At 56.7% G+C, this 27,948-nt stretch overlaps 1 protein-coding gene across 1 annotated transcript; it reads right to left on the reverse strand.

Moving 5' to 3' along the window:
- Window positions 1-14,342: 14,342 nt before the first annotated feature.
- On the reverse strand, window positions 14,343-26,757 carry INSYN1 (inhibitory synaptic factor 1). The gene is made up of 3 exons (XM_058540470.1): window positions 26,184-26,757; window positions 25,037-25,761; window positions 14,343-15,066 (listed from the first exon to the last, which is right to left on the reverse strand). Exons 2-3 carry the CDS (start codon window positions 25,190-25,192, stop codon window positions 14,344-14,346), a joined length of 879 nt encoding a protein of 292 aa, XP_058396453.1. The 5' UTR covers window positions 25,193-25,761; window positions 26,184-26,757; the 3' UTR covers window position 14,343.
- Window positions 26,758-27,948: the final 1,191 nt, after the last annotated feature.

A 27,948-nucleotide genomic window follows, 5' to 3' on the forward strand; every position in this document is an offset into this window, starting at 1 on the left:
CCGAGGGAGAGCAGGAACCCTGAGTTCCTGCCCTTGGTCAGACCAGACACCCAGGCTCTGGGGGAGTGAGGAAGGATGGGGCACCACGGACGAAGACTCAGTATTGGAAATGGGTCTTCACCACCCCTCCTCCTACTGCCTCCCTTTCTCCCTCTGTCTCTTTCCCTTGTCACCCCCGGACCTCCAGATGTGCAGTCACGTGGCTGGTGCTGGCTCCCTCCCTCCAGCATCATGTTCCCCGCAGAGGGAAGAACCATCTGTCCCACTCCCTGCAGCCGTCAGTCTGCGCGTGTGTGCCAGGCTCAAGGAAGCAGCCTTCTCATCTTCCTGCTTTCTTCCCCCCCCCCCCCCGCCTCAAAATTGCTTCTGCCCCAGGATATCCTGGAGCCTCTACTATACTGCAGCCCTGCCGTATCCAGAGTGACAAGAGCACAGTGTCTCTCCTCTCCCACTGCCCTTACTGCCCTCCTGCAGGGCCTCTGGCCTCTAGTCCTTCCTTGGTCTCAAAACTCACCTATCCAGAGTCTACCTAACTCGGCCCATAATTCATAGGCCATCAGGCTCCCTGGTCTGTACCCTAGTCCACTCCCTTCCTGCCTCTTACGTTTCCACATCCCCTCCAAAACAGTTCCTGCAGAACGTGGCCCCCACTCATGGGGTATTGGGAGGAAGGACCGACAAACGTCTCTGGCAGCCACTGAACTGACAGGCTGCCTTACTTGCTAAGATAATTTAGTGTAATTTGCTGCTAACGAATGAACGCACTACTTTTCGTTCCTATAGCTTTCATAATTTCTTTGCAGTCCATGTGTTCACTGAAGGCAGCTTCAGCAAACATTCTGGAAACCTGAGGCTGGCCAGGTTGCAGAGGGAGCTCAGCCTCCTTGGGTGACCACGCTGAGGGCCTTGGTGACACAGCCAGTGTGCTGATTTCCTTGGCGTCTCTATCCACGCTGCCCTCCTGATGCCCACCTGCCTGCCCACTGCAGCTGGGAGGATCTGGGTCAGCCCAACAAGAGAATGCTGGCAGCCAGAGATTCTGGACCGAGGGCATTTGTGGGCTGGGCTCTGCAGTGCTGGGCCAGGAGTGCATTCTGCTCCATCTGGAGGATGGGTGATGAGGGAGAAGGGGCCAGAGATGACTGACAGAGTGGCAGAAGTTGCATGTAACGTATTCAGTCCTGTTTACAAGCCTTTGCTTAAGCTCTTCCCCCCACCGGCTCTGCCCTCTCTCTCCTCTGCCTGTGCAAATCCGACATACTCCCTTCCGTGTATCCCCACAGATCTCTGACTGCACCTCAGCGGCATTTCACAGCCACGATAAAGCACTGGCTCCTTCCCTGTCCTCTGGGAGTCCATCTCCTTCTCCCCAGAGCAGGTCTAGATTCCCCCACACAGCCCAGGGCACAGGGGAGCCCCTGTATGCTGCAGGCAGAGAAGTTCCCAAACCACATTAATGCAAGCTCTGGATGGAAAGGACTGAGGCTGAAGTTTGCTTCTGCACTATTCATGAAAAAAAGGATTTCCCAGCGAATGAATAATGTAAATGAGGCTGCCAAAGGGTGCTTAACCTATTTAAAGGAATAATCTATTTTAAAAATCTCTTAGAAGCCCCTATTTACCTAGAAACAATTGATATGGTAATTGTAAGTCATTCTTTTATTTTTTATTTAGCAGAGGACGTTCCCTAAGCTCCATTTGCCACTCCCACACTCTGTGTGGGGAATGCTACCTGCTAACCCTTGGGGAGCTGGGCACTGAATGCTCTGTGTCCTTGCAGGCCGCGTCTGTAAAATGGGATCAAGAGTAGTACCCCCTCCCTGGTTGACCGAGATGGAGAGAGATCGTCCAAAGGACAGAGGCTTCAGGGGGCCACCTCATCTGCACTTAACGGAGTGTGAATGGATAGGTCTGAACAGATGCTGTTGGGCTCAGCCCGACAAAGGCGATTTGACCTGAGACCAATAGAGAGGGGACAGGCAGTCAGACAGGGTCTCCCGGGGGCGTGGGAGGATGGAGGCAGGGGTGGGAGGATTGCTCATTGCTCAGCTGAAGATGGCAGTGGAAGGAGCCCCAGGCATGAGAGGGAAGCAGCCACGGCACCCTGGGTACCAGCACTGCAGATCAATGTAATCCCTTGGCCTGCAGATCGATTCTGCTTTCTCAGGGTTTAATTGGCTTGTTGGCTTTGGCTTGGGGAAGAGAAAGAAGCTCTTTCCCAAGGAGAGGAGCTGCATCAGAGTCAGCCGTTGTGCCTCCGTCCCTGCTCCACTCCCACCAGAGGGATGATGGGGCAGCAGGCAGACACCATTCTTACTCCCTCCCCAGGCCCCAGCCGGGGCACTCCCTGCCTGCTGGAGTGGGGCAAGGAAGGTGGAGATGCTCCTGGGGATGGCTGTCTGGCCCTGTGCACCTGCTCTGGCTCTGCTGCTCCTGGTCTGATGAGGCCCTGGATGGGTGTGGGGGAGGGGAGGGAGGAGTGGATGAAGGAGTAGGGAGAGGAGAGCAAAGGACAGCATCCACAAATCTGGAAATATCAGCGTGCCCAGGAAGGAACCTCCCGGCCTCTTCTCCACTGTACGGTTGAGCTCAGAGAAGGGGAGCAATTGCCCAGCAATGGGGAGCAAAGCTCAGAGGAGGACCCAGAAGGCCCCCACCCCCAGCTCAATGCCATGTCCATGGGACTCTGTTATATAGCCCTACGGGGTTCAGTCCAAGGATGGGAACCTCCTGCAAGGGGTGGGGCAGCCCAGCAAAGTGGGCTTCTCTTTGCAGCCCCCACAGGGCCAGCCCCTCTGAGGGAGCAGATGTTCCACTGGTGGTGGTGGCGGCAGCAGAGACCTTACGGGGCCTTTCTCCTCCCAGCCTCCTCAGCAGCCTCCTCGCTGCTCCTGTGGTTTTCCTAATAAACACCTTTAAAATATTTATGAAGGCAACTTCAATGAAGTAACACAACATTGCTTTAAAATGATTTTCTTCTTCTAATAGGTAGCTTTGGCATAAGCTCTGAGTCCCAAGCTCCTCAGGGCAGGCCCACCAGGTGAAGCCCCAGGGTGGGCACTCAGGGGTCTCCCTTACTGAGATCCCTTCCCTTTCTCGGGGGGCCAGGCCTGGTGGCGGCTGTGGAGGTGTGACAGTTTGACAGGGCTCAGGGGTGGACTCTGGAGGAAGGGGTCAAGGTGGTAAGGAGACTGCCCCCAAGGCTCTGGGAGAACTCCCGACATGGGAGGAGCCTGAAAACTAGAAGTTTCTCTGGAACCATGGGCAGCACCTCCAAGCTCTGCCCGTGGGGGACTGAGAAGCCCAGGAGCTGGGAGCTAGGACTCCTTTGTTGATAGGAATTGGGAAGGGCTGTGCTCTAGAAGGAAGTGAGGGATGCCATGGGTTGGCAGGGAGGGGACTGAACAGTTGGTGGCTGAGCTCAGCTACTCCCAGCAGCCCTGGGAGGGAAGGATACGATAGCATCACCTGTGTGCACGAGCGGGAGGGTGGGACTCGGGATCTGCCGCTGGTCCCCAGATTTGTCCATTTGGCCTTTGAAGCTCCAAGGAGCCCCACCTGCCCTCCTTCTTGCACAAATCCCTGTGCTGCCCTCTCAGCTAGGATGGCACCTTGTCCTACTTCCTCCTGGTGCAGCTGGGGAAATCGATGCTCCTCCCCATGCCCCACCCCTGCCCAGTCTAGAAGGAAAACCCTTGTCCATATCTATCTGGAACGCAGATGGGAGACGCTGAGGGAGAAATTGGAGGAGATGGGTTCCGTCCTCACCCCGCTCGCGCCCAGGAAAGTCTCTTTCTAACAACTGTTTTCATCACCATTGCCTAAAGCCTGGAGCTGCTCTAATTACGTGTCAGGCTTGCATCTGACAGGAAGCATTTTAATTATTAATTTGAAGTGTGCTGAGCTCTGGGATGGAGGAGGGCAGGTTCCTTAAGCTCATCCACACCCAGCCCTGTCTGTTGGGACCTCATTAGTGACACCTCGGCCTCCCAGGGCTCCCTTCCAGCTGGAGCCTCTTCCCTGCCAGGCCCAGGATCTGCGTCTCCCACTTCCCTGTTCTTCCTAAGCCCTCACTTTGCACAGCTCCTGCTTGTTTCTTTTACTTCCCTACGTCCTTCAGCACAGAGTCTACTGTTCCCACTATATAGATGGAGGAGACGGAGGCCCAGGGAGGGCAGGGAGTCTGCAACAGCCACAGATGGGGCAGAACCTTTGGGTTTTCCAGTTCGGGCTCCTCAGTCCTTGCCTGCCAGTGGAGGTGGCCGTCTGCAGGGCTGTGTCCCCTATTGCATCCCCTCATCATAGCCATGTCATAAGGTGGCATGCAAAGTTTTCTTTGATTTGTTGCATGCATCTGGTGCTTTTAAGGAACAGTTTCCTTGCTCCGTTTACACCCAGGCATGGGCACGCCCTTCTGGGTTCTGGGCCTGGTCCACTTGTCCTGTCTCAGGTGGGGTCTGTCCCAGGGCCTGCTGCGGATTGAGGACAATTTACCTGTTGTCTCTTCTGCCCCCAGTCAAGGGAGGCTCATCCTCTGCTCACTGGTTGTTTTCTAGACTTGACCCTCCATACTGTCCTGTGTATCGAGGCTGTCCCTTCTGTCGCATGTCATTGTTCCTGCATTTCTGGATTCAGAGCCATGACGCCAAAGACTAGGCAGCAGCCCTGGAGCTGCTTTCACGTGTGTCCAGCTGCTGACTTGCTTCTGTATCTGAAAATACCTTTTGCTTTTCCTCTGAGTCTGAGTTGTTTGTAAGGTTGAGATGGCTTCCCAGGCTTCCCTCCTTGTGTTGCTGGCTGCCCAGGCAGCCTGGCTCCACCCCGGCTCATCCCCGTCCTTCCCAGGGCACGCCTGCCTCTGCCTGCATCAAAGGCTTGATGCTCAGGTAGTCGCTCTCGGCCAGTGGCCTCTGGTTCATTTCTTATGCAGCCTTCCTTTATGCTAGATCCTGGGCTGTAGTTGGATGAAGAGGTCGTGATCCACTAGGGGAGATGAACATTTATACGAATTTGATTTAGGAGGAGCTGCGGGGTCCAGAGGAAGGAAGAAAGACACTGGAGGAGTTGGAGAAGGCTTCCCAAAGATGGTGACACTTGAACTGAGTCTTGAATGATACTTGGTATTTTAGTCATGGTTGGGTGCAGGAAAGAGAAGCTATTGTGTCTTAAGCAGAAACGTTGAATACAGGGTATTGGGGGCTTACAAAATCATTGGGAGGGCTGAGGGAGCAGGCTTGAGGCTATGTCTCCAGGAATGACTCCAGAATACCACAGAACTGACCAGTCCGGAGGCGGGTACCTTGGCCGCAATCAGAAAGGCACTGTGGTAGGCTGACCAGCCACGTCCTAGTTCCTGGAACCTGTGAATGTTACCTCTTATATGGTGAAGGGGACTTCGCAGGTGTGATTAAGAATCTTGAGATGGGGAGTTTAGCCTGGATTATCCAGGTGGGCCCAATAAAACCACAAAGGTCCTTATAAGAGGGAGGCAGGAGAGCAGAGTCAGGAAAAACAAAAGGAGCTGGGATGACAGAGCAGGAGCTGACTTGAAGATGGAGGAAGGGGTCATGAGCCAAGGAATGCAAGTAGCCTCTGGAAACGAAAAAAGGCTCTGGATTTCCCCTAGATCCTCCAGAAGGAACACGGGCCTGCTGACCTTGACTTAAGCCCAGTGAGATTGATTTTGGACTTCTGACCTCCAGAGCTGTGCGAGAATAAACTTGTGTTGTCTTAAGCCTCTAAGTTTGTAGCAAGTGGTCATAGCAGCTGATAGAATACGGGGTGTAGGGGAGGAAGCACTGGGTCCCAGGACTCGCTGCCACTGCCTGCTCCGGGGATCAGGCAGCGCGGTGCTGCTGCCTCTGCGCACCCGTGACGCTGAAGACTCGACACTGAGGTGCTGCGGCACTTACACAAGCAGGTTTGCTGGCTGAAAACAGCCCAAGGCAGTCACAGAGCCTCCACTTCTCTCTGCCTCCTCTTGCCAGAGTGCCTCCAATTGCTGGATCCTAGCTCACACACGGAGCCTGAGCTGCAGGGGGGCCTGGGGAGTGTCGTTTTTAGCTTTCCAGCCACAGCTGTCCAGCAAGGCCACTAGGATGGGGTGGGAATGGGGTGCTGAGTGTTAACCAGACATGTCAAACACCACGGGGAATAATGCGTGATTAAAAGGAGTAACGTGTTAAAACCTGTCTATGGGCTTACCCTGAGAACCTCACCCTGGCCCACGCACAGTGTTGTAACTGACCCCTGTGTTCAGATGAGGCTCAGCTATGCGCCCAAAGTCCCACGGCAAGCAAGTGATAAAGGCAGAGTGTGAACCCAGCTTTGCTCAACTTCAGAGCCCGAGCTTCTAACCACTACCCAGCACTGAGGAGAAGCAGGGTCAGTCCCATGAGGGGAAACGGCCTTGAAGAACACAAAGGCGTGAAGGACCCAGGCCCTCAGGGACTGTGAGCAACTCACCGGCCTTGAAGGAAAGCTGCATGGATGAGAGTGGCAAGGAAAGCAGAGACCAGCAGAGACCAGGCTATGGAGGATCTCAAGTGTCCTGCTTTGTAATCCTAAAGGCCATGAGGAACCACTGAAGTTGTTTTCTTTTTTTTTCTTCATAGAAGGTTTTAAGGCAGGAGAGTGACAAGTTGTTTTGTATTTTCTATGTGAACAGTGGTTCACACTAGAGATTGGGAGCTGAGTCAGGGAGAACAGACTGAGCCCTGACCCTGCTCACACACTGAGCCCTGACCCCGGTCACAAACTGAGCCCTAACCACCCTGGTCACACACTTAGCTCTGACCCTTGTCATATAGTGAGCCTTGACCCTGGTCACACAATGAGCCCTGACCCTGCTCACACACTGAGCCCTGCCCCTGCTCACATACTGAATCCTGACCCTGGTCACACACTGAATCCTGATCCTGGACATAAACTGAGCCCTGTCCCTGGTCACACACTGAGCCCTGACCTTGGTCACACACGGAGCCCTGTCCCTGCTCACACACTGAGCCTTGATCCTGGTCACACACTGAGCCCTGACCTTGGTCACACACGGAGCCCTGTCCCTGCTCACACACTGAGCCTTGATCCTGGTCACACACTGAGCCCTGACCCTGATCACAGACTGAGCCCCGCCTTTGCCCTAGACTGAACCAATCCTTGGCCTCTCCCTGAGCCCTAACTCTGAATGTAGACTGAGCCTGTGGGGTAGGTGAGCCCTTATCTCATCCAAGCATCCTAGGAATCTACTGATCACGGGGGCAATCAGGTGAAAGAGTGATTCACTCAATACAGCCGTTCCCTAGTGCTACGTCTGCAGCCCAGAGCTCACATCTTAAAAAAGCAGAGAAGCGTCAGCTTCCTCGTGAAGGATGACTGGACAAGGCTTGCTTTGCACCTGATGAATTAAGGAGGAATAGGAGGAGGAGGTGGGGTAAGAAAGGAAGGTGAGTTCCTAGAACATGAAGCCGCCTTTCCCATAATGAAGGGGGTTCTCGTTACAAACCTGGAGCTCCCTGAACCAGATGGAGGCGGGGGAGCACAGAGCAATAACCTGGAGCTAGGTGTGCGCTGCTGGGCCTCCAGGAGGGAGATCAGACCCTAGGCCCTCCCACAGCCATATCCAGGCAGGTCTTACTTAGTGAGAAGAAGGCTGAGGGGACCTGGTAAGCAAGGCAAGCTGAACCATCCCTCACTGGCAACCACTGGCGATGCACAGGCAACACTGCTGGAGGCAGCAGGAGGCTGCAAGTCAGAGGGGACAGCAGGCAGAGCCAGCCCCTGGGAAAACAATCCATTTGTTTTGGCGGTGGGTACAAGGTACTTACAACATGGGGAGTGGCCCAAGGTAGTCAGAGATGAGGTAAATCTCTCCCTTGTGCTGGGGCCTCTAGCACTTTTCCCTTCCAGCTCCAGGGGCCACGTGGGCTGTGCCTCCTCCACCCCACCAACAATGCAGATTTCCTGTCTTGATTCCAGCCTAGCAGGCCTCTGTCTTATCTCTAAAGTCTCCAGGGGACAAGGGAGTTTTCTGCCTGCTACCAGGTATGGTCATCTACAGTGTGGGGGAGGTACAATTTTCCTAACACACAACTTGTTAAAATCCCCAGGACACCACTAGCTCTGGTGGGCCCACTTCCAGCAAAGCTGGAAAGAGGTCTCTGGCTGTCTGCGGATGCTCTGCTCTGGCCCCAACTTCCTGCACCGCCTCTGTGATGACATAAGGGGCAGGTACCATCCCTCTCTGGATGTTGCAACCTAACCCTGGGAGCAGCCACAGGAATGTCCTACGGGACCTTGCTCCTAAGCTCAGCACATTTCCTAGGGCCAGTATGACAGGGAGACAGAGAACCCTTGAGAGGGAAGAAGCATACATTGATGGTGCACATTCTGCCAGGCCCTAGATAGGGGCTTGACATGTATTTTGTCATCAAGTGATCACAGCAGAGCTGTTGGGGGAGTCTTATTACCCTTGAGAAAGAGAAGCTCCAAGAAATTAAGTAACTCATGCAAAGTCACAATGTTAGTAGGAGATGGAGCCTCAATTCAGACCTGGGTCTCTCTGGCTCCAAAGCCTGTGACCTCATCCTGTGCCACTTCTAGGACAGCCTCCTCCAGGCTAGCCCTGCCCACCCTTTGGTCTGAGGTGTGGACAGCTTCTGAATCTGGCCATGGGTGTCAGCGATCTTGAACCTTAAGACCCTGGATGGTTCTCGGCTGGGCCTGGGCTGCCACAGATCCTGTTTTTTGCCACCTGAAATTTTGAGATGGGGTCTCTGCCAGGCGTGAGGGTGGGAGAAGGGTGGGGTGGGAATTATGGTCCTCTTGGGACCAGTCTGGCACCCGGGCAGGGGCTTTGTCACTAGCCAAACCATGCCTCCTGCTCTGTTCCATATTGGAACCTCTCTGAACCACAGTGGGTGAGGTGAGGGTGTCCTGGGGGCAGCTGGAGCTCAGAAGCATGAGGGGTGAAGAGTCTATGAATCTGGGGTCTAGAAGGCCCTGGCAGTTTCAGGTTGGAGTCTGGGCCGTGCATCCTTGTGGTCCAGTGCAGGTGCCAGAACTGCCATGTTGCACAATTCCAAGGGGCATCATTCCTGTGGTGTACTATTGGGAACTGTGCTGAGGTGGCCATTCACATGGGATATAACATGAATGGTGTCCCTGGAGATATGCAGTAAAAGAAGTTCTGATAGGGCTGGGGCAGGGGCAGAGGGGGCTAAGGGTACATGGCTTGCCAGCAGGGTGTCTGGAGGGGCTTCTGGGGCAGTCTCCCAAGGCCACCAGAGTGAGGGAGCAGGGGGATGCGGATGCTGACACAGACCTTGCTTGTCTGAAGCTTCACTGGGCCTTCAGAATGGACAAAACTTATGGGGCAAAGGCACTTGATTAAGCAAAATTTCACTTAACTGACATCTCACAACGTCCCATCCAGCACTTGAACGGTGGCAATTAGTTGGTGATTGAGGTATCTCTGTGGCTGGCGCTCCGGGATTGATGGAATAGCTACAAGGGCTATTTGACTTGAAGATTCCTTTATTAAAAGGTATGAAATCATCCCCCAACCCTGCAGTGATGCCTCTGAAGTAGAAAACAAACGAAGCAAACAAAACTGGGTGGATTCCTCAGCACTCCCAGCCGAGTCGGCCACCTCAAAGAGCAGGAGGGTCTGGCAAAGTGCGCTTCTTGTCCCTTCGCTCCCCCAGACCCAGAATGACACCTCCTCCTCCTGGGAAGACTTTGGGATTCATGGCCCCCCTCTGGATCTGGAGGAGGTTTAAGTCCTAAGGGCAAAGGAGGGCTATTGAGGGCCTGAGCAGGGGTGAGAGGCATATTCAGTCAACATATGTTCCCTGGGGATCTACTGTGTGCCAGCTCCTGGAAGCACATTCCTGCCCTCAAGGGGCTTGCCATCCGCTGGAGGAGACAGCTGTGGGGAGGAGGTGGGAATAAATCTCAGTGTATTAACGAGGGTGGATGGAAGGTATTTTTAAGACACAGCAGGGGCAGAAGAAAAGGAATGGCATGGTAACAGATGAATTGGGGGCAGGTTGGATCAGCAGAGGACTCAGACTGTAGGCCCAGAGCAGCCACTGCAAATGAATGCAGGCCACCAGATGGTGTGGGGGGAGTGGGGTATTGGGGGCCTGGTGAGTGCCCACACCACCTGGAGGGGCCCTGATGCTCAGCTCTTGCTTACTGTTTCATGCGGGATACCAGCCCAGTGTTGTCAGATCTATTGATGTTTTTTGAGCTTTTTTTTTTAGAGCAAAATTGAGGGGATTTTCCCCAAGAAACCTGAAATCTGTATTTTTATGTATAATCCTTTTTGTTTTTTTGCTAGGAAAGATTCACCCTGAGCTAACATCTGTTGCCAAGCTTCCTCTTTTTTTTTTTTCTCCCCAAAGCCCCAGTACTTAGTCGTATATTCTAGTTGTAAGTCCTTCTAGTTCTTCTATGTGAGCCACCGCCACAGCATGGCTACTGACAGATGAGTGGTGTGGTTCCATGCCTGGGAACTGAACCTGGGCCACCGAAATGGAGCACACCAAATTTTAACTGCTAGGCCATCAAGGCTGGCTTTGTACAGTCCTCTTTAAAACCAAATAAAACTATATGTGGGAGGCAAAACAGGTGTGCAGGCCACCAATTTGCAAGCTGTGGGCGAGAGGAGGAGAAAAGCCCAGTGAATTGGAGGGTGAGTAGGGTCACCTTGACTTGAGGGGGTGGGAATGGGCTAGAGAAGTTCTCAGGGCACTCCTCCCCGCCAGGGGCTTCCCGACCTGTCCCTCCCCCCGAACTCCTGGGTCACCAGTGAACTCCTTTCCTTCCCCACCTCACCAAAGTGGACTTAGCCATCACTACCTCCTTCTGGAAGCCTCCCACAATCAGTCTGCTACTTGGCTCAGGGGAAATTCTCCATCCTTACAGAGGTGTCCTGGGAAGGCCCTACCACTGGCCACCAGGAAACCCCACAAAAATCAGGGCGCCATGCCTCTTTTCACGGTTCCTCCACAGTGCCTGGTAGTAACCCCCGCCTCGTCCTGCACTCTTGGGGGTGGAGGACCGGTGGGGTAGACTGAGGGGCAGGTGAGCTGGTGCCTGGAGACTGGGTTTCCGGGCTTCTAAGATGGCAGCAGGGAGGATGCCCTGCTGGGTCCACATCACCTGCCGTTGCCCCAGCAAGAAGCTCCTACCCTCTGCGTGTCCCAGCAGGCACAGGAGAGGGAGCAGCCTGAACAGGGAACTGAGAGCCGCAGGCAGGTGTGTGAGCTTGAGTGTTCCTGGCAAGGAGTCAGATCTGATCAGGCATGGTGCCTGGGTGTGGACAGCATCAGCCTGAGGTCACCCACCTCCGTCTCCTGGACTGGCATGGCTGGGGACAGGTAAAGTGGAGAGGAGGGTGGTGACGGCAGCTGTGCTCCCCTCTGAGTTGGGGTTCAGGGCTGGCAGGTGGGCAGAGTCAGGTCTTATCAGGATCTCAGCTAGCTCACCCATACTGGGCAATGCGGCCCCAGCGTCCCAACTCCCCTTGCGGGGAGTGGGGAGAAAGGTTCAGTGAGAATGCATCCTGCAGGAGGGATGTTTAACCTACCTGTAAAACACAATGACTTTCAAGGGCTGTTTAGCATATCTGTTTTACTTACCAGTGTGCTAATTATGTGCCGTTCTTATCTATTCATTACAGTGGGTCCCTATCATGATAGTCTCTACTGAGCTATCCTAAATCTGTTCTCCCAGTTTTCCCTAGGTGGCCACATTCTGTGTTCCAAGTCATAAGAGAGCCACAGGGATCCCACCCCACTGTCAGTGAGGCCCAGGCTGGGTGTGGCATAATTATGAGGGGAGCCAAGTACTTTACGGGCCTTTCAGAACCTACACCACTTCCCCTCTTCCAGACACCCTTGCACCCCTGGCCCGTTTGGGGCAAGTAGCCAGGTGGTAGACCAGGGAAGAACCGACGGACATTAGCCATGACCACACGCAATCACACAGAGCCAGAGGCAGGTGTGGGGGCTCCCAGGCGAGGACAATGCCTTACTGGCTCTCTCAGAGATCCCTAGCGCTGCGCCTCTTCTATAGGTTTTTCCCTCGACTGTTGTAAAGATGAGAGGCCGTAAGTCTAAAAACAATCTTGCCATTGGAGAGGAAAAACAAGTCTTGGAGGTAGAACAGGATGTCTTTCCTCAGAGCGAGGTGTGTCCACACCTGAGTAGGGACTGCCCTGGACTGCCCCCTCCTTACTGTCAGATAGGGCAGAGCCCAGCTGGCCCCTCCCTCAGGGGAGCCCCTGGCACTCATCCTCTGAGCCTGGGTCCTCTCACTGATCAGCACCAACTGCCTGAGAGTGCCCTGGGGCTGATAGAGGGCTCAGACCTCCGGCTCCCAGGCCTGGGCCGGGAAGAGCTAACTACTGCTCACCGTGCCTCTGGATTTCCATCTGGCGCCTGCACCCTGGCTAGCTCTTTAGGGCTCTGACCTCAGCCCAGGCCCAAGGGGACCTCCCCACACTGCAGAGCATGCATCGTAGGCTTGGCCCGGCCCATCCTGATAGCATCCCCAGCATCCGCTCCAGACTGGCCTGCACAGTCTGTCTGCCCACTGCTGGGGCTGGACACACCTCCTCTGGCCCCTCAGCCAGGGAGTGGGTGCTGCCAGGCTGCTGGTCAGGCCCTGCTAGGCCCCCATGTGAGGCGCAGAGACCCTCCCCACAGGCCCTGGTGGGCTGTCATTTGGCCTCAATTGAAATGTGCAGTAGGAAGGCCCCTGAGGAGTGATGTCCTTGCTGTGCCACCACCACCAGCCCCCCTGCTCTGAGCGAGGGGTGTGAATCCAGTTGCAGTGATCTCCCGACCTTGAGCTGCTGTGGGGGACAAAGCGAAGCAGCGACTCAGGGACAGCTCCGACTCAGGGCTACCCACCTGGCAAACACTGGAATCTGGGTTGAGGTCACATGACCATGAGGCATGTCCAGTGCCTTGGTGCTTACCAAGGGCTTTCACGTTCCCCATCTTGTTGAAGCTCTACAGCCCGCGGTGAGGTAGGTGAAGACTATCAGACCCATTTTACAGATGAGGTAGATAGGCTCAGAGAGGCAAATAGACTTGCCCAGGGTCACACAGCTACTAAATAGCAGAGCCAGGTATAGCCCGGAAATCACACACATGGGGGGGCAGGGCGGCACAGATTCTGCGACTTTGGGCCAGTTACTTAACCTCTCTGAACCTCAGTCTTCTGATTTGAAAAAGGGGGCTAGTAATAGTCCCTATCTTGTCAGGTTATTGTGATGATTAAATGAGATAGTGCTATAAAACATACTCGGCATAGTAGTGGCGTAGAGACCTGCTCAATAAATGTGAGCAATGACTGTGATTACTAATCCCAAGGATATTCAGATGCTGTCCCTGTGTAGGGCATGCCCCAGATGAAGCCCTGGTACCTCTAGGCTCCCATCTTGCCTCTGTTGTGTCATTCAAGACCTGCTAAGGTGGGCTTAGGTTCCGGTGTGGAGAAGCAGGGCAGAGTAGGGCCATTGGACTCGTCTCCGGGGCTGCTTGCCTGGTGAGGGGGGCCGAGAGCGTGTCTACAGCCCTGGCTCACAGCCCCACCAGGGCTTCTGTCTGATTTCTCACATGGACATCAGATATGCTCAGGGCCAAGCCAGTGGCTGGCTGAGCCTTTGCCTTGAGTCTGATTCCTAGAGGACAAGGCTGAGCACAGGAGCTGAAAGGATTGGGAGTGGTCCTGGGTCTCCAGACAAACCCCTGCCCAGCCCAGCCTGGTCCTCCAAGGTCTGTGGAAGCCGGACTCCCCAGCACGGAGGCCCACCCACGGGAGCAGCTTGCACCTTCTCTGTGTCCTGGGCAACCCTGAGAGGGAGGGGGTGGGGTAGGGCTGTGTATATCCAGGTAAGTTTGCCTTTGGGAAGGAGAGGCAAAGTCTGCTAGGAGTAGAAGGCATAGGGGTGCAAGGGAAACTGCCCCGCTGGAGCCAGGCCACACCCAGGCCCTCAGTCTTGCAGTCTCCAGATCACACCGACTGTCAGCCCTGCCTTTCGACACGGCCCCTCCAGAGCCTGCCTCCTGCTGATGAATCCCCCAGGTTAGACCTTCCCGCCTAACGCACACACCTCTGGACGCCCCCTCGAGGAGGCCTGCAATGGGAAGGAGGGGAGGGCCGTTCTGGTCACACTTCCGGGGACCTGGGGGTGCGGGGGCAACTCCTGGCCTGAGATGAGCTCCGCGAAAGCTGTGGGTCCTTCGCATTTTTAAATTTTATTATGACTGCGTTTGTTAAATATAGATATATGTATTTATAGCCCTGTGCCCCCCGCCCCCGGCCCGCGCCCTAGTTCTTCCCCCGGCCCTTCCGCCTGGCGGCCGTGTAGGGCAGCGCCGTCTGCGTGCTCTTGTCCGACACCGTCTGGGTGCTGCTGTTCCTCGTGACCCTGCGGGTCTGCTCGGGGGCCAAGGTGGGGCCTGAGCGGCGGCCGGCCAGCGGAGAGCGCCTGGGCTTGTAGGGCTCGGGGGAGGGCTTGAGGGGGCCCGCGTGGGCCTCCGTGCGCGGAGGCTCCGGGGACGGGTCCGCCTTCTCCTCGGCCGTCGCCGCCTCGCCGTCGCCCTCCTCGTCGTCACAGCACAGAGCGTGGTACAGCACTTTGTCGCTGAAGCGCACCCTCTCCCGCGTGCCCGGGGTCCGCTGGGGCAGCGGGCCTCTGGCAGGGCCCGCGCTGAAGGCCTCCTCGCTGGAGGAGTCGGGGGTCTCCACCCGCGGCCCGTTGGGGATGGGCAGGCCGCCGTTCATGAGCCGGTAGTCAGGGCCAGCCCCCGGCCGCGCGCACTCGGGGCCGTCCACGGAGTCCGAGGGCGTGGAAACGTCCAGGAAGGAGCAGAACTCCCAGCTGTCCGAGAGGATGTCGGCTGTCATGAAGTCCAGGTGGCCCAGGTCAAAGGGGCCGCCCACGCCCGCCTTGTCGCTGCTGGAGGTGCTGCTCACAGTGGCCGTGGTCCAGTCGTCTGGCTCCAGTTCAAAGTCGAAGTCTGAGGTTAGCTTATCGATCTGGCTCACCACCTGCCAGGGAAGGGGAGAGAATGAGAGGGGCCAGCCTCACCTAGGAGTGAGTGTGCCCCCTCACACCCTGCTAGACCACCTGGCTGCTGACCCTACAGGACGGTGACTGGACTTGAGGTCACATGTTTGTTTGCCCTGTTGAGGGCCCAAACTGGACCAGGCTGAACAGAGCTTGTTCCAGCCATTCCCCCGTTTTTCATTCCTTAGTCCTTCCAGGGGAGGGGAGACTGCCTTCCAGCCCTGCACCCCACCCCTTCACACACCTGTCTCCCCTAAAGCCAGCTGCTGTTCTGGGGGCAGCGCTCAGAGCTTGATCTTCCTTTGATCGAGAGGGGGCCATTTAAAGAGGGCTGAGGGACTTCAGCAAGTCCACTCAGGGGAGAAATGAGCAGCCCACCCACCCTCCGAGAGGAAATGATATGGGGCGACCACGAGGAAGACTGCCCAGGCTTTCTACAGCATCCTGGACCAACCCCTGCAGCTGGTCAGCAACTGTCCCCCATGGGTCTCCACCGGCCCTTCAGGACAAGATCACCAGGTTACTCTCCCCTTCCACCTCCCCACTCCCATACACCCTGGAGCCTCTTCCCTTCCTCCTTCCCTGTCCCCTGATGAGTGGAGATCAATCCTGGCTTGTTGGAGAAGGAATGACACAAGCATGATTTGGTAGGCAATAAGGAAGCCATCCTTCCTGGGCCCGGAGCTGCTTGTTAAATGCACTCGGGGGGCAGCTCAGCTGCAGAGGTCACTGCACCCCGCCCACTCCACTCCAGCGCTGCCTCAGGACACCCCAAGGTGCCTAGGCCACTGCCAGCATGTAAATCAGGGATGAAGACAGTGAGGGGGAAAAGGGAGACCCAGGCAGAGACATGGGGAGAGGACAGAGCAAGAGGACGGAGAGAAGACTCAGCCAAAAACAAAAACAGCAAAATAGCAACAAAACCCAGTGGAGGTACTGAGAGGAGAGCAAAGACACACACAGTGAATCATCAAGCCCAGGAGCCAGCTCCCAGCGCCTCTCCAGTGTTCTTTACCTGGGGTCAGGGCAGTCAATTAATTATTAACTAATGAAGTCCCTAAGTCAACAAACCTTTCCTGAGGACTAGAGACGGCCCTCCGAATGCAGGGAACCCGTGGATTCAACCAACCGTGGATAGAAAGGCCTCTGAAGGTTGCATCTGTACTGAACATGTACAGACTTTTTTCTTGTCATTATGCCCTAAATAATACAGTATAACAACTATTTACATAGCATTTATATTCTATTAGGTATTATAAGTAATCCAGAGATGATTTAAAGCATGTGGATGTGCGTAGGTTACATGCAAATACTATGTCATTTAATATAAGGGACTGGAGCATCCTCAGATTTTGGCATCTGCGGGGGTCCTGGAACCAATCCCTCTTGGATAACGAGGGTGATGGTACTGCTGTCCAGGGATGTGCTAGATGTTGAGGGAGGAGTGGGGGTGGTGAGTGCCCCAAAGTGAAAGAGGAAAGCAAGGGCAAAGATGCTCAGTCAGGAGGAGACTGGGTCAGCGGGACGTCTACTTGATCAGGAGTCAGGACGTCTGGTGCAGGTGACCTGGTCAGCCATTTTCCTTCTCTAGGTCTCAGTTTCTCAATCTGTAAACGGGGAGTTGGGTGAACTAGTTTATCCCCAAGGTTCCTTCCACCTCTGAGATTCTAGGACTCTGTGTTTACAGGAGCGACATGAGAAGCTATTTTGGGGTGTTGATGCCTAGAGATGCCCACTCTCCACAGCTCCAGGCCAGGGCAGGAGGGAACACTTGGCCCAGGCTTGCAGAAGATCTGGGGGAGTCAAGACACCGGGGTTCTAGACTCAGCTTAGACGTTGCTCTGTGTGTCTTTGGGTAAGTCACATAACCTCTCTGGACCTCAACTTTCTTTGCCACCAAGTGGGTGTGATAATCCCAGCCCTGCCAACCTCACCAGAGCTTCATGAGGAACAATGAGAGGGGCAGTGAAAGGGCTCCGTGGGGCACTGGTGATAAAAGTGACAGCATCTCCCATTTCTGAGCACCTACTGTGTGTCAGGCTTTCCCCCCGTGAGAGCATCATCTCCTGAGTGTATGGATGCTGGGCCTGAGGCACCAGTCACGGGGAGCTGAGATCCAGCCTCCGCCACTCCCCCACATGTCTGCACATGGCTGTGAGGTGCTGCTGTGCTTCCTGGGCTGGGGCAGGCAGTGGGGATAGGGCCCCACCCTCCAATCTGGCTCCCCTTCTTATTCCACCCCCTTCGCCCCCCCCCCACCGAATGACTGCCCCTACCTCAGAGAAGCTCGCCTCCCCCAGAAGCACTTCCTCAACCCAGGCCCACCTGAGGGCAGGTGGGACCCCTGGCCTGGAGTAGAGGCTCTCAAACTGGAGTGTGCATTGGCCACTCCCCGGAGTTTCTCCTTCAGTAGGTCCAGGGTGGGGCTCAAGAAGGTGCATATCTAACAAGCTTCTAGCTGCTGCTGCTGCTGCTGGTCCGGGGACATACTTTGAGAACCACTGGCCTAGGGTCCTGGGATTTAAGCCAGTGAGGAAATAGCACCTCAGGGCATTGCCTGCCTTAGGAGAGGCCCTGTGCCTTGGGGGCAGCCACGGCCCCCAATTAGACTCCCCCAGTCCAGTCAGCTGTGAGCGCCTGCTGCTGCGTAAGCGGGGACAATGCTAGTGGGAATTTGGAGTAAAATGACTTGGCTGTGACCTCAGGGTTGGATGAGGCCAGGGCATGCCCAGAAGCTGGGCTCCTAATGCCCTGTGAGGATGACCGTGGGTGCACAGGAGCCCTAAAGCCTGCAGGCTAGACACACTCCCCCAGCTAAGAAGTCCTTGTGGGCCACCTGCTCAGGTGGCCTTCACATTCGGTCCTCCCCCTCCTCCCGTAGAATGGCCCTCTCTGGTTCCATCCTGGGAGTGTGGAGGGGAGGGAGAGAGGGAGGTCTGGGTTCAGGTCTCAGGTTGCCCTGTCTTGGCTAAGGGACGTGAGGCAGGTAACTTCCCCTCCCCATGTCTTGGTTTCCTCCCCTATAAAATGGGATGACAGTCCTCTACTCACCAAGTGACGGGGATTCAACAGATGTGAACGTACTTTAAACTGCAGTCAGCACAGCCAAGCACTGAAGAACCTGGGCTCTGGAGTCAGACCTGGGGTCCAACCTGGGCCTTACCACTTACAGGCTGTGTCACCTTAGCCAAGTTACCTTCTCTGTGCTTAAGTTCTTCACCAAAAGAGAATTCTAGTAGTACCTACTTGATAGGGCTGTTGTGAGGATTTAATGACCTGATGCAGGGAAAGCATGTTGAACAACGCAGACTACCAATGCTACTGTGTGCCAGCGGGTGCTAAATCGTGACCAGGCCCCCAGCACCAGGCCCAAGAGCTGATGGGAGTCAGTTCTTTACCAAAGGAATGACACTCTGATAGGGACATTTCCAGTGCCTGTGGCAGAATAATGGGACATATTGGGCCTTTCAAACCCCAGCACATGGGTGGAACCTATGTTCCCTAACATAGGGCTATCTCCAGACAGAGGAGGTTCTAAAAGCCAAATGGCTGGGGCTTATAGGCAAATCTGGCCCAGTCCATTAGGTGGGACAGGTCACACCCACTAGATGAATGACATAAGTGAGGATCAGACAGGGAAGTGATGTGCCAAGGGTACCCAGATGGTATGCAGGGCCTGGGTCCGTCCACAAACCCCACTGCCCATCCCTGGTGCCTCTTTCACGGGGCCAGTGGGGAGGGCAGGTGGGGGCAGGCCCCATGCTACCTGCCTTGCTGCATTGGATGTCTTGAAATCTGTGATTTTTCTCTGAGATTTAATAATCATTTTGCCTACATGTAATTTGGGATTGTCTTGGAGTGCAGGGAAATAATTATATACACAGAAGGAAAGAGATGGGGAGAGAAATGAAATCATAAAAATCACAGAATCATAGAACCTCAAAGCCAGAAGGGACTGGAGACACTTTTGAGTCCACCCTTCTCATTGTGCTTGCTGATGGGGAAACTGAGGCCCAGAAACTGGAAGGAGCTGAGCTGAGACCAGAAATCAGGAGTCCTTACTCCTGGGCCTGGCACTTTAAGAACAAGAATTACCTGCTCTAGAGGGGGCAAGAGGGAACACTAGAGAGGAAGGGCAGGGCTGAGGGCTGTGACAGAACCTGCCGGGGGTCCCAGGCCTTGTCCCAAGGGTGTCCCTAACCTCTGTCCTGGTCACAGCCTCAGCTCCCCTGGCCTGAACAACTGCACCCATCTAGTCTTCCCCCTGACAGCAGCTTCCTTCCCGCTCCTGTGGCACCCTGCATCCAGGGAACTTCCTAATCACCAACAGGATCACGACCCCCTCTGCTTCCAGCACTTCCCTGCTCCCCAAATTCCTGAGCCCTTCAAGCACAACCCCACTGAATCTGACCAGGGGCCCTTTGCTCTCCAGCAAGCAGCCTCCACCCTGCCAGGCCTGCCCCCTCACCAGCGCTTCACACTCCACCGAGCTCACTTCTGCCTCTGGGCTCACCTGAACGCCTCCCTCCTTTCCTGCTCACTGCATCTCACTCCATCAGGAAGCCTTCCCTGATCCCCAGATGAGGACAGACTCCCTACGAAAGGCTCTCAAAGCACCCTGCCCCTCTTCTTGAAATATCTTCCAGTATTTATCACCCCTGCTACAACTGTGTGTGTGTATATGTTATAACGTGATGGATGTCTGTCTCCCTACTGGACAGTGGGACAAGGTCTGAAGGCCCACCATTGCATCCCGAGTTTCGCACACTCTTCACAAATACAGCCATTGAATGAGTGGAGGAGCTGAGACAGGGAGCTTAATAAAAACTGCTGGGGGCTTCTTCTCTGAGAAAGAGTTCTATGGTCCTGGACACCCTGCTATTGGCTGCCCCAGCCCTCCCTCCAGCCCTGGCTGAGTCCCCACTCCAAGGAAAGCACGTCTGTGTTACCTAAGGCCCCAGAGCCAGGACTGTGGATCCAGGAGTCCCAGAACCGGTATCTCCCGTCCTGCCCATCACCTCTGGCCCCTTCACCTCACTTGACAAGCGGCTCCCTCCTTCCCAGCTCCCCGGGCAGCTGGTTGCATAACTGGGGCATCTGCATTATTTATGACCACTGATTATTTTTTAATTCTTTGATTACGTTATTTATTGTCTTCTTGGGGGGCTGTGGAGTTGGGGAGGGGGGAGTGAGTTGACCATGATTCATGACTCACATCCTGCAATCTGGCCTAATTGGCTAGGAGCTTCGTAAATCTGTCCGGAGGAGGAGAACGCAAAGGGAAAAGGGAGGAAAGGAAGGCAAGAAAAAAAAAATAATAAGAAAAAATCCGCACAATTCTTGCTGAGCTGCGGGTGATGGAGCTGACCCACTTTGGCACAGCTCCGTGGTCCCCAGCCTCTCCTGCTCCAGCTGCTTCCTGGCTGGGCCACATTTATCTCATGCCTGCATGGCCCGTGGCTTTCCTTGCCACCTCATATGCAGCACCTTGCTGACGGGACTGCACAATTGCCTCCGGGCCTCCTCCCCAAGAAAATCCTCCACCACCACCCCAGGCTGCAGAAGGGTGCCCACCCCTTCATCCTCCTGAGGTGTTCAGGCCAAGGTGGGTGACTGTGCCCTTAAGTTCTGTCCTACCCAAGAGTCAGTGATGACCTGGGGACACCAGTGGTGAACGCAAGGATCAGTTTTGAGCTCCCATGCTGAGCCACATCTTGGGGAGGTGATAACCAAGGGGGAGGGGGAGGTCAAGTACCTGCTCAAGGTGAGCTCAGCATCTGGGGGGGCCAAGGACGAGGGCCCTTATGCCTGCCTTTGGGGGTCCCGGTTGGTGGGGAACAGGGAGAGCAGGGGGGAGGCAGATTCCCACCCTCTCACACAACCAGGAGATTCCTAGAGGGCGTGTGGAGTTCTCACTGAGGACAAATCCAGATTCCATACCCTGGCTGCAAGGCTCTATGTACTCTGACTCCCTCCTCCCTCTCCGACCTTTCTTCCTGCTTTTCTCCTCCTGGTTCACTCCAGTCCAGCTGTACCGGCTTCCTCACTGATCCTGAACATGACGAGCACACTTCCTCCTCAGGACCTTGGCACTGGCTGCCCCCACTGCCTAGAAGGCTCTTCTCCTAGATATCCATTTGACTTCTACCCTCACTTCCTTTGGGTCTCTGTTCAAAATCCATCTTATTGGAGACCGCCTTCCCAGCCCCATCACTGTCACTCTCTATCCCCTTTCCTGGCTGGCAGAGGGTGGGACTGCCTGCTGCAGGAGAAACGAAAGGGTGTTGGTCCTGGCTCTGACCTCCCTGAGTATGGCTACGGAGCTGACGTGACTCCAAATGAACAAGACCACACATGGAGTGAGGAGCATGCCAGTGCTAGGATAGTTCATTAGTAATCTCTAACAGGTATAGAGCTAGTTTTGTGCCCATCACTGTGCTAAGTACTTTATATATACTATCGCATTTAATTCTTACAACCCTGGGGCTCGGGGCGGGGGGAAGGCATAAAATTCAGTATCTTCATTTTACAGATGGGAAAACAGAAGCACAGAAAGGTAAAGTAACTTTCCCAAGTTCACACAGCTAAGAAGGGGGTGGAGCTTGGATTTGAACCAGAGACATCCAGCTGCAGAACCCATGCTCTTAGCCCCTGGGCTGTGCTGCATCTCTAAATTAAGATCCACAAACTTTTGAGCAGCTTAGAGAGCCTGCTGGGATTGGGCTGGCACCCTAGAGTACTGGGGAACCTAGGAGAGATGAGGGCTAATTGCTGGTATCTCTCTGCAGCACAATTTGAGCTTTCAAAGCACTTTTACATCTTCACTTCACTTAGTCCATTAAACTACTTTCCCCACCCAGGGGACAGAACTTGCTCCTTATCACCTGGGGAGCCAGTGACAGAGCTGCAGCAGGGGTTTGGGAGGGTGGGGGAGGTACGGGAGAGGGGGCTCCAAATCCTTTAGGGGTGCAAGAGGTTTTGGCCCCCCTACTGCATGCCAAGCCCACGATAAATCCTTGTAAGATCACTCTGAGGTGCAAATGATCACCATCCCCATTTCAGAGATGAACAGACTGAGGCTCAGGGGCCTGGGGAGGAAGTGCTATAGTGTCTCTCATCTTTCTGTGAATTTCAGGCTGTGTGCTCCAGAGGATGAGGAGGGTCTGCCATAAGCAGTGGTCTGGGGCTGGGGAAGGGAGCAGCAGATGGAGGAGGACGGCAGAGGGGGATACAGCTAAGCCCTTCCTCTCTGCTGGCCTTGTTCCTTCCTCAAGCATCCTGTGCTGTTCCCCGGCAGTCTTGCATGCCTTGTCTTCACATCTAAGTGCTTTGCCCTCCTGAGATGGAGAACCCAGCTGGTGAGCCCTGAGCTGGTGCTGTCTGGGGAGCGGGGGATGATGAGGTAACAAGTGTGTGCCACCCTCTCGACCTTGGGTCTACCCATGCCCCCGATGGAAAAATGCCACATGAAGTGGCTGAGAAGGAGAGCCAGGTAGATCCAGCTTTACAGCCCTCTTGGAGGACTAAGAGGCAAGATCACAGGTTCCAGGGAGCAAGGGGGCTGCAACCCTTTACCCCAAACCAGGGCCTGGTACCCCTAATTGGTAACCCCATTCCTGACAAATCCCATCCCACAGGAAATCAGTTATGGCATCTCCTCTTCTGCCTGGGCCTCCCAGAGCCTCACCTGCCTTCCCCAACACTCCTCTCTGCCCATCAGCCCATGTCCAGACCCTGCCTGGGGGATGGCGGAGCTCTGAGGCCCCTCCTCCCAGCTGGGTGCCATTGGCAGCGGGCAGGCGGTGGCATACGGGGTAGACTCTGGTTGCCGTAGCAACCTGCCAAAGTCTTGGGTGGAGGCACATGGCCTACAGGGTGTGTGGGGGGAGGGGACTCATCTTTCTCTGTCCTGGCTTAGGCCTCTGGGCTGCACAGCCTGTGAACCTGAAGCTCTGCTGTTCAAGACATAGGAGTGGGGGGGCGGGGTGTGTGGTGAGAAGGGAGAGAGGGAACATCTAAAAGATCTGCAAATGAGTCCTAGTGCTTCTGATCTCCCCGCCTTATCCCCTAAAGGGCACCCCCTCAGAGCATCACAACATGAACACAAGATATCATCTCTAGAAAGCCCCTGTCAAAATGCAGAAAGGTCACCTGTTAGCCCACCTGCTCAAGCCCCAGAATAGGCATCAAAAACCGGAGTTCTAGGCTTAGTTCTGCCACTGATAGGCTGTGTGACTTTGAACAAGCCCCTATCCCTCTCTGAGCCTCAGTTTCCCCAACAGTAAATGGACAGGGCTGGTCTGGATGACGTGTGAGATGCCTTCAAGCTCTGGAGGGCTATGCTGGGGGAGGGGAAGGGAGGCACATGCCTGGAAGATGCTCAGTTGGGAGTAGGCCCTGTGCTGTGTGAAAGCTGACTCCCAGCTTTAGAGTCAATCCTGGCTTTTTCTGGGCAGGCCTGCTGGGCATAGGTCCCATGCCATGCCCAAGACTGAGGGTGTGGACAGTTCCCTTGGCCCAATGGAACCACAGAGCAGCTGAAATAAGATGGGGGAGGGGGAGGGATGAAGTGGGGATAGTAGTCCTTTGGACCAATGAGGTTGGGGGAGGAGGGGTTGCTCAGGGGCATCTGGCCTTTGACCTCCAAACTGTATTCCCCAGAGATGTTCAGCCCAGACCCTGACCAGCCCAGTCCACGAGCAGAAGCACCACCTCTCTCTACCTGAAGAAACAACTATTTCTGCCTCCTGAGAAAGGACGTCCTGGCAGGCTCCATGAGGCTGACTCAGGGCAGAGGGGCTGCCTGCCCAACCTCAGCTCCTGTCCCAGAATCTCAACCCCCTCCACTCTGGACAAAGCTCCTTTCCAACACGCCCTGCTCCTTGGCTCTCAGGCCAGGCTAGAAGGCTACTTCGCCAGTCTGGAGCTGGTACCCACCATTACCCCTCTCCATCCACCTAGAGCCCCATCTGCCCCGCACAGCTGGCTGGGGAGAGCGCAAGCTCATAACTCCAGTTCAATCACTCTCCTAGCCGTCTCTGCAGGGGCCCTGGTTACAAGGAGTTGAAATTTGCCTAAAGCCCACCTGGCTGGTGTAATGGCACCCAGCGGGCAAATTCAGGCCAGTGGCTCAGAACGCTGGTCATGCATTTTGGGCTCGAACACAGCCCAGGGGGCAGGGCTGAGGACATGTGTACCTCATTACCCCAGCGATGTGGGAAGCAGTAATTAAACCGGGCTCCACTTAGAGAGACAGAGAGGGACACACATCCCAGGACTTTCCAGCCTTGGCAAAAAAACATTAGGAACTGTGGGACAGGAAGGCATCCGTTTAGAGGAGATTCCTGCCCCTGCCAATGTACAGAGGAACTCCGACACCCACTAGCAGGCCCCAGACCCATTCCCACCTCAGGGCAGGGAGGGCACAGCTGGCTTTAATTTTTCCGGGCTCAAGCGTTCTGAGTTTCTGTGTGATCTCTGGGGAATCTCTGGGGATCTCTGACCTGGGCCTCAAGCAGTGGGGACGGCCTCAGTAGAGCCATCCACACTCTCCCAGGGTCCTTTGTGACCAGGTCCAAGTCTGGGAGGCAGATGGTGGGGTCAAAGATCAGGTTGGGCTCCAGAAGACTGTCTCCCACTAAGTGGCTGTGGTGGGATTCAGTCCTTAGTGGCCACCTCGGCAGCCCTGAGTGCTAACTACAGAGCCATGGCCCACGATATGCTGCCCAAGCAGTCTCTGCAACACCGAGGCCCCACCAGCCCTGGGGTATGGTGAGATTTTTAGTAAAGCCGATTTGGAGAAAGGAGAAGCAGGAGAAGGAGGTCCCCAGCAGAGTGACACACGTGCACACAGCTTTGTGTGCACACACACACTTAAACACATATGTGTGTGTACGTTTTTGTGCCAAACCTAGGAAAACTGGTTAAGCATCTGTCTGGCGCCTCACTCACCTCCCTTAGCTCCTTGGCCACCTCCTTGAGCTCCCGCAGGATGCCCTCGAGCTGCCCGATGACCATCTTCATGCGCTGTCGAATTCGCTCCCGCTCGCCACCACTGCTGGGGTCATCACTGGGCTGCCCGAGGTCCGGGGTGCCCCGAATGTTCATCCTTCACCACGTGGCTGCAGGCCTGCCCATACTCCCCCCAGCCGGGCACACAGTGCGTCTGCCTCCACGGAGCCCCCCACGGCCAGGCAGAGCTCCTCATCTTAACGGCCCCCCAGCCCACCCTGGCCCTGGGTGGCCCTCACCCAGCCCCTGCACCCTGCCACCCTGCCTCCTCTGCCTCTGGGTGGGGAATGGGACACCCAGAGGGAGATAGAATCTGTCAGAGGGGGTCAAGGTGAGGACACAGGAGGGCAGGGGGAGGGGCCTTGGGTCTCAGGAGTGGCCTCCAGGACTGGAAGTGCCTGTGGGTGTGCTGAGCTGATCTCTGGCTGAGTCTGAACACAGAGGCAGGGGGATGACTCTGCAGGGACTAAGGGTAAGAGATGCCCTTGGGATGGGGGGAAGACGGCTGTAATCCCCTCACAGCTCCTAGGCAGTGGCAAAGGCAGAGATCTCTGGATAAAACTGACACCTGCAGAGGGATGGTGGCTGGGGTCTTCCAGAAGTGGAGGGGGCTCCAGATGTGGGCAGCTCTGGGAAGCTGAGCTGGATTGGAGGAGGGCAGCCCCCTGCAGAGAGAGCGAGCCTGGCGTCAGCCCTCCCAGGCTGCAGCACCAGCCGGCAATGCTGCTGCCTCCCTCCTTTCCCCAGTCTGCACCCTTCATCGCTGGGGATTTATTTTTTAATTTGTGGGGAGGGGTGGTGGAGGCAGATGGTCTACAGCACAGCCCCTCCTCTAGAAGGAACAGAGGGAGCCCCTGCTTTAGAGGCAGAAGTCCTCAGCCTGCGGTGGGGCACTCTGCCCCAGCTTCTCCCAACCCCCAGTCCCCAACCAGGCCTGGCCCGCTAGTTTACCAGAGGGCCTCTCCAGTCATCTGTCCTCCCTCCTAGTGCCCCCAGGGTGCCCTCGTTCCCAGTGGACCCTCCCTTCCCCAACCCCGCCTTCCCTCAGAACCCCCGCTCGGCTCCCCCGCTCGGCTCCCGGACTCACCGAGCGAGGGTGGGGGCACCGGCCTTCCTTCCAAGCAGGGTCGGGGGCCAAGCCCCAAGACGAGGTTGGGGGGCCCCCAAGGCTCCCTAGGGCGGGCTTCTCTCTCTGGACCCTTTGGCCCCTGGCCTCAGGGAGGTCCTCAGAGCCGCCACGGGAGACATCTGGGCGGTGGGAGGTGGCGGGGCTTCCGCGCTCCAAGGAAGAGGGCAGGAAAAATCTCCCCTAACCTCCGCCGGGCTCCTGGTGGGGAATGAGCGAGGGTCCGATGGGCCCGGGGCTCCAAGGCCACAGGTGACCCGGGCGCAGGGCGACCAAGGCAACGCCGGGCCGGTCCCAGCGCATGAGCCAAAGTCGAACGGATTGGAGGGCGCCGGGATCCCCTCAGCCCACGCCCGGCATCCCCCGGGCTCGGCACCGTCCGGAGTTCGCTCTGTCCAGTCCAGATCCGTCGGCTGCGTGCTCCGCCGGGGTCTGCCCTGCCCTGCCCGGAGTGAGCTGGCACCGCTGGGCGCCCGGGACGCGCTCAGCCCGGACCCAGGACGTCCGCGCTCCGGCACCCGCGGCGTCCGGACCGGCCGCGAGGGTCCACTCAGCCCAACCCCGCGGGCCGCTGGGGCGAGGACGCTCCCACCGCTCAGTTCACGGGCGGACAGGTCCGGAATCCGCCGGGCCCCTGGGGGAGGGGCGGTGTCGGCCGCGGGGACCCGGTCCCCGCCTGGCCCGGCCGGGAGCGCGCGAGGCAGGGGGCCCGGCCCGGCTGGGTTCGGCGGCCCGGCGCGAGCGGGAGCGGCGCCCGGCGGAGGCGAGGAGGCGAGAAAAGCGAGGGAGGAGGCGCGGCGAGGGGCGGCGCGCGGAGGGGGCGCGCGGCGGGCCCGGGGCGCACGGGGCTCACAGCCTCCGCTCGGCGCCCGCCGCCTCCCGCCCGCTCACTCGCGGCTCGCCGCCTCACCAACACCCGGCGCCGGCTCGTGCCGGTGGGGCCACCGGGCGCCGGGTCGGGGCTGGGCCTCCCTCCGCCGCCTCGCCTTGCCCTGCCCCGCCGGGCTCCGCTAGCCCGGGCCCGCTCTCCGAGCGCCGCGCCGCCCGCCTCCCGGCCGCCCCCGGCCCGCCCCGCCGCCCCGCCGCCCCGCCGCCCCCTGCGGGACTGGCCGCCCGGGCGGGCGCTGGCTCCTTCCAAGGCCGCCCGGCTCGCTCGGCTCCGCTCGCCTCGGCGCTGTCAGCGAAGGGGCCGGCCCCGCGCGCCGGGAGGGAGCTTTTAAAGCGACACACACGCCTCCCAGCGCAGAGCGCCGAGCGCGCGAGCCGGGGGGTCTCGCCACCCGGGTGACAGGGGAGGGTCCTACGCTGGCGGGGCTGGAGGCGGGTTAGCCCGGCCGGACTCCGGCTCATCTCGGGGCGCGGAGGGGCGGCGGGCTAGGGACGTAGTTCCTTCCCATCTTTCCAGACACTCCCGTTGCCCCTTCCCCCACTGCGGTGCACCCCAAAGCTTCCCTTTTGGTCATTTTCCGCATCCAGACCCTCCCCTTCCCCCATCATACCTCAAACTGCCCCAGACATTGCCTTAAATCAGATTCATTCAGAAAATAGAATACAGACCACCTTTACTGTGACTACCACATGCCAAGCTCTGGGCTGGGCGGGGCTGGGAGTTGGAGGCTCCTCTGCATTTCGTTCAGTTATTCACCCATTTACTCAACATTTATTCAGCACCTTCTGTGTACCAGATCCCATGCTAGACTCTGAGGTCACAGGAAGGAAAGGCACC

This window comes from Diceros bicornis, chromosome 5 (genome assembly GCF_020826845.1).
Source record: "Diceros bicornis minor isolate mBicDic1 chromosome 5, mDicBic1.mat.cur, whole genome shotgun sequence".
Taxonomy (NCBI): Eukaryota; Metazoa; Chordata; class Mammalia; order Perissodactyla; family Rhinocerotidae; genus Diceros; species Diceros bicornis.

Coding starts and splice junctions, on each gene's coding strand:
- INSYN1 (XM_058540470.1), bottom strand. CDS start 25,192: ATGAACATTCGGGGCACCCCGGACCTCGGGCAGCCCAGTGATGACCCC. Junction 15,067..25,036: donor TGGCCAAGGAGCTAAGGGAG/GTGAGTGAGGCG, acceptor CTTCCCTGGCAG/GTGGTGAGCCAGATCGATAA.